This window comes from Apium graveolens, chromosome 6 (assembly GCF_009905375.1).
Source record: "Apium graveolens cultivar Ventura chromosome 6, ASM990537v1, whole genome shotgun sequence".
In the NCBI taxonomy this organism is placed as follows: Eukaryota; Viridiplantae; Streptophyta; class Magnoliopsida; order Apiales; family Apiaceae; genus Apium; species Apium graveolens.
In genome coordinates, this window is record NC_133652.1 from 285,453,215 (window position 1) to 285,459,759 (window position 6,545).

At 31.7% G+C, this 6,545-nt stretch overlaps 1 protein-coding gene across 1 annotated transcript; it reads left to right on the forward strand.

Moving 5' to 3' along the window:
- The first annotated feature begins 3,609 nt into the window (after nt 1-3,609).
- LOC141666147 (putative LRR receptor-like serine/threonine-protein kinase At1g53430) lies at nt 3,610-4,696 on the forward strand. The gene is made up of 5 exons (XM_074472144.1): nt 3,610-3,622; nt 3,707-3,915; nt 4,047-4,137; nt 4,323-4,454; nt 4,605-4,696. The coding sequence occupies exons 1-5, from the start codon at nt 3,610-3,612 to the stop codon at nt 4,694-4,696; spliced, it is 537 nt and encodes a 178-aa protein (XP_074328245.1).
- Nucleotides 4,697-6,545: the final 1,849 nt, after the last annotated feature.

The window sequence follows — 6,545 nt, forward strand, 5'->3', positions numbered from 1 at the left end:
ATTTCTAATAGCACTCAATTTTTTTCTTGCCTCTTTTGTCGGAAACGAAACACTTCCATAAATATTTTTAATAACTTAAATTATAATATAACAAAAAAATTAATAAATCGAGAAAAAATAATTTAAAAAAATCAATATCAAATCATCCACGTATACCACCTTTATTCAGACTCACGCCTTCTTACAGCAAAAAGGTTGTGATATGAGGACTTTTTAAGATTTTAACTATCTAAATTTTGAATGGTTTCATAATATAATACATTCAAAACAATATGTAAATATTTTAAATTTATTAATCTAAATAATATATATTAATTCTTTTTTATAATTTATTATAAGCGAAACATGGTTTCGTTTGGTCGGTTGGTTAACACCTTCGTTAAAAATACGTTAACACCTTCCAAAAGCAAAGTTTGAAAAATATAATTTACTTAAAAAATTAAATCATGTATCTAGCATAACTACAAACTCTATAGATTATTATCCAACTTAATTTCTAATGATACTCAACTTCTTTCTTACCTTTTTTATAGGGAACCAAATACTTCGAGAACTAATTTTAGTAATTTATATTATAATATAACAAACTAATTAATGTATCTATATTATACTATTATAAGTGAAACATTGTTTCATTTGGTTAAAACATTCATAAAAAGTATGTTAATATCTTCCAAAATAAATTAAAAAAAAATATAATTTAATTAAAAATAAATAAATCATGATTCTAATATAACTAAGAACTCTATGAATTATTATCCAACTTAATTTCTAATCATACTAAGCTTCTTTCTTACCTTTTTTCAAGGGAACCAAATACTTCCATAACTAATTTTAGTAATTTAAATTATAATATAACAAACTAATTATATCTATATTATAATATTATAAGCGAAACATTATTTCATTTGGTTAAAACATTCGTAAAAAGTATGTTAATATCTTCCAAAATAAAGTAAAAAATATATTATTTAATTGAAAATAAATAAATCATGTATCTAATATAAGGAACCCAGAATATAATGAAGTGGAAAATGATGATTTTAAATTAAAAGATGACCCCAATTATGGGGAGTAGGAAGAAATATTTAGACTGAGAAAACAAAAGTCGAGCAAGATAGGAAGAACCAGAATGGTACTCCGATTGGGCAATCCATGGACCTGCCTAAAACAAAATTTATACTTTTACCCCTAACCACCACCTTGAGGAAACAATGTGGTGTGAAATTCTTTCCGGAACTTTAAGTCGCTAAGCGCTCAGAGTTCCAAGGAAATAGCTGACCCAGCCGAGGCAAGAGTCTGGCTAAAGGAAATACATGAATCATTTGGGATTCTAAATAATTGACGAATCACAAAAGACTGTTTTTGTCACTTACCCTCCTAAGAGAGAGACCATCCACTGGTGAAAGACCAAGAAAGGCACGGAGCAAGAGGTTATGATAAGCTGATTAAAGTTCAGTCAAAATTTTTTGAGAAAGTAAATCCCAAGGTTATGGTGATAATGTAAAAGCTTTAGAGCCAGAACAAAGGCAGAAGACTATGATGAATTATAAATCTAAGTGGTAAAAGTTGTCAAGATTCGTTCTGAGGACACGAATCCAGAATGACGGGATGTTTGAAATCAATGCTTATGTTGGGTTGGTTCATGAAATAATGATAAGAGAAAGGAAAATAAAAAGAAACTGAAGTGGAAAGGAATATAAAAGCAATAGAGTTTGAGGAATGATAATAAAGTTGGGTATGAGGAAACCCTAAAGACTCGTAGCAATAGAAATAGAAAAGTATGTAATCGTCAGGATGAGGGTGATTCATCATGAGTTAAAATTGATGGTTGAAGGCATAAGAGATACATATATTTTATCCCCTATGAGTTAATATGATGTCTTTGTTGTTTCAAGATATAGGTTATTATAAAACTGATGTCTAAAATTGCCTAAAATTTTAATTGGCGCCCACTTCACTATATTTCCCCCCTTGTCAAAATTTTCCCCGCTATTCCAAAATTTCACTCTGACTTAGAAAATATGTTCCCCCCATTTATTCTTTTCTTTCAGCTAATAACCTCTCTCCCCTCACCTCTCTCTCTCTCTCTCTCTCTCTCTCTCTCTCTCTCTCTCTCGATGGATTCTCCACTCTATATACTATCTCTACACCTCTGTCTCTGTCTCTCCTCCCACCTCTCACATCTACTCATCTCACATATCTCCGTCTCCGCTTTGTACTCTTTACTCTACATCTCCATATCGGTTAGAAGATATACTTGGTAAGATTATCTTGTTAGAAACTTGGATGGTAAGTTTGAATGTAACTGGTCTTGAAATCTTAATTGAGATAAATTTTGTAGATTGAGGGGTTTCTTTAATCAAAACCCTAATTTTTTTTTAAATTGGGGGTTTTCTCAAATTAAAACCCTAATTACTTCTATGTACTGTAGTTAATTCTAAGTATTTTCAAGTTACTAATTCATTTGAATTTGTTGTTCAGGGGACCTTTATTGCATACAGTTGTGGATTCAAATATTTAGGTATGGATTTGAATTTAAATATTTATAATATTTGTGGACTGGAATATTTTGAATGTGTTTATATGATATGTATTCTATGTTATTTGTTTTTTATTTGATTTATGTATATGTTTATGTGTTTAAATGAAATTTAGAATTGAGAATGAAATTTATTTGAGCTTTAAGAGGTTGTCTGGACAAATCTCGGATTCTTTAGGGTCCAGCCTGAACTTTCTGTACGTAGCTATATATTAGTAAAATGTAATATGCTAAATTTTTTATCAAGAAATGAAATTTATAATCCCCTCTCAGTGATATTTATAAAATCTATCAAGGCACTTTCTTTCGACTTGTGCTTGATTTTTCTGTAACATTTTATGTTTCACCATAAATAAATTTATATAATGCATTCAATGTTGTGACAAACATCTTTGGATGTAGGTATCTAGATAGTAACTTACTTAGCAGGGTAATATCAAACTGGATTATTGACAGCAAAGATAAATCGTCAGTACACTCTCTAGTTTTTCTTTTAAATTATTGTTACCATTGTGTTGCGATAAAGCTTCTATTTTTAGTGTACATATAAATGTTGCACAGTATTATTAATATCCTATCCACATTTGCTACAGTGATGTGTCTTACAATAATTTTACACAGCCCCCCATCACAATATAGATGCCAGGCATCTAGCGTGTAAGCCTATTCATATTATGTTTCTTGATTAATTTCATGATCATATTAACTTAGATAAAAAAAAATTGTTTTGCAGGAATAAGTTTCTAGCCATTCATCTTCAACCAGCAACTCGTAAATTTCCCTATAAACATTTAATGTATTATTTTCACAATGCAAAGCATGATAAGTAGTAGCGTTACTAATGTTTTCTTTAATAATTCTAGAACTTTATGGTGCTTGCAAAAAGATCTCCCTTGCCCCGGGAAGGCCAAATGTAAGAAACTAAATATATATAATTCTTTAACTTAATGGCGTGGAAGTACCTTTTAATTTGTAGTAACCTAGAAAGAATGATAGGAGTATCTGCTAAATTTGCAGATCATTCACTGTTTATTAATTGCGAGGGACCTAAAGTAAAAATAGGTGGAATGGAGTATGATGGTGATTTAATTACAGAAGGTCCATCATACTTTAATCCTACAGATCGATAGGCTTATAGTAGTTCAGGTGTTTTTATATATAAAGATAGATCTAATTTTGTGGCAACAAAAAGTAATGTGACCAGAGAAGAGTACTATCAAACATCCCGCCTTTCCCCTTCTTCACTCAAGTACTATGACATTTGCTTGCAAAAGGGTAGTTATAAAGTTCGCCTCCACTTTGCGAAAATACTATTCTCTGACGATGCGACATCTCAGGGCATTGGAAGACGCATTTTTGATGTTTCTATCCAAGTGAGCAAGAGGTCAAGTTTATTAGTAGAAAATGATTGTACCTCCGCATTAGGACTTTTAGGTATATAGTTGAATCGATTTCTTAAAAATCGGTCTGGTATTTATTTTTAACTTGGTTTTTCTCTCAACAGGGTAATGTTGTTCGGAAAGACTTCAATGTTGCAGAGGAAGCTGGAGGTATCGGAAAGGGTTTCACCTTGGAGCAGGATGTTAGTGTTAATGGTAGCACTTAGGAGATTCACTTGTACTGGGCAGGGAAGGGGACTACTGTAGTTCCTAATAGAGATGTATATAGACCACTAATATCAGCAATTTCAGTAACACCAAGTGAGTAGATGTTGAATTTTAGGCTCCCCGCTGATATTTCTATTGCCTAGTCTTTAATTAGAATTGTTTGAATTTGATAGGCTTCGGTACGAGGGGACTGTCAAGTCTAGCTATTGCTGGCATTATTTTCGCTTCACTTGTGAGCCTTGGCTTGATATTGGTTGTACTATGGATGAAAGGTTTCCTAGGAGGAAAAGACACTGAAGATGAAGGTGTGATTCTTACCAAAATATTAAATTTGCATGAAACATTTTAACTCATAATTTGTTTTTAAAATTTTTGTATAGTTATTTACCGGAGAATGTCATATTTTTAACTTCTTTTTTTATTGGAAAAGTCCTTTATATTGGTGTATTACGCAGGAAATGTTACTGATGTCGAGGTTGCTAACAGAACTACATTTCCTTCTTTGTTGTTATGGCCTTTTGGATTGCCCATTATAGGAGCACTCTAAAAAATCGCTGCTCTATGCTATGTATGCAGGATGGATATATTTCTTGTGTAAAATATTTGCAATCGATTGTATTGTTTATTAATCCCCATGTTTGTAATAGATATATTTCAATACTTTTAACATGAACATTATAACTTCAGTAAGGTAATTATTCTTCACTGTATGCAGGTAAGCTAATTTCTTTTAGTTCTTTTGTATTTCCAATTTGCAGATGACACTCAGGATCTAATTGAAGGTGAAGAGCAATTTCGTCGAGTAAAGGAGTGGATTAGTTCTTACCACCTTGGCACTGTCGAGACATATCAGTAGTCTAGACTCAATCTGTTAATAATGGATTAATATAAGTACTTTTACATTAACTGGTTTGCTGCAAAAATCTTAACAAACCAAGTTCTCAGTTTACTTATAGTTCCATGATTGCAGGTTCTTATTGAAGGTACATGGAGGTTTCAATCAATATACAAAGTTTTTAGAATAAGGCATCCACCTTGTAACCTAAGTAGGGTAAATTCAAGAAAAAATCGAACAAATATGTTGAGGTGAAGTATCAATATTTGCCGTTTGGACAACCTGAATCAAATGATAGACAACATGGGGAGGGCAGTTGTGATGGTTCGCCAAGTAAATAGTGGTTTCATTGGTTTCCTTGTACAAGTATTTCTTTATAGTTTTGTTTTGGTTTGTTATGTAAGAAAACTTGGTAATTGATATTATTGTTGGTTAATATAAGTGTTTAGTTAGTTCATTTTCTAATTATTATTTTGATTTAGTGGTTGTTGTGGGTTTAATTATGCTTCAAATTAAAATTTGATTTAGTGGTATATTTTGTATTATATGTAATTTCTAAAAGGAAAATAGACATCACTGATGTAAAAGAATAAAAACTGAGGTCAAAAAATTTAATGTACATCGCTTTTAGATAAAAAACTGATGTCAAAGACTGACATGTTCAAGTCTAAATTGAACATAAACATCTTTTTATTTGGGATAAAACTGATGTCTATGTGCGAATATAGACATCACCGTTTAGTAAAGAAGTCGATGTTTAATATCTGATTTTACATCACCTAAATGAAAATATTCGATGTCTATGTGGCAAAAAATATAGGTCATTATATGTTTAATATGTTGTAATAGGTGTAATTTACTTATTAAATTATTTATTTCTAACATTTTTTGTAAAAAAACAATGCATAGACATCAGCCAGTTTGCCAGAACCGATGTCTAATCTAGTAAAGACATCGGGTTATGGCCGATGTCTAGAATAGACATCACCGACATCAACATCGGTTGCCAAACATCATAGACATCAGCCAAAAAACGATGTCTATGAATATTTTTCTTGTAGTGACTTCTGACTTAAACACCCCACTCTCCTTATTGTTTTCCTTCTTTAACAAATCATTCGTCGAAAATAACAATTGACCTCCTTGATTTTGATTTTGTCCCTTTAGTCTCTCTTCATGGGCTTTCAGCGGTCTGATAGCTTCCTTCACTATCATTCCCATATCACATCATTTGCAGATCACCAAACCACCTATAATTGATAGTATCTACAAGTACTTTTAAGGGACAGATCACTGTAACTTCTTGACGATGTATGTCTCTTCTACCACTTCGTCTAGAGCTCATATATTGGTCACAAGACCATTTATTTTCATCCAAAAATTATCTAGTTTCTGTTTTTTGTTCATACTTTGGGATTCAAATTCCGCTTCAACGTTTGAACTCTTTCACTTGACCAATACACCTGGTTTTCTTGTTTTGATCGCCTAGTATGCTTTTTTGGAACTCTTTTAATACGTAGGGACCCAAATTTTGAGCATTGTTGATAGGGAAGTGGATGAA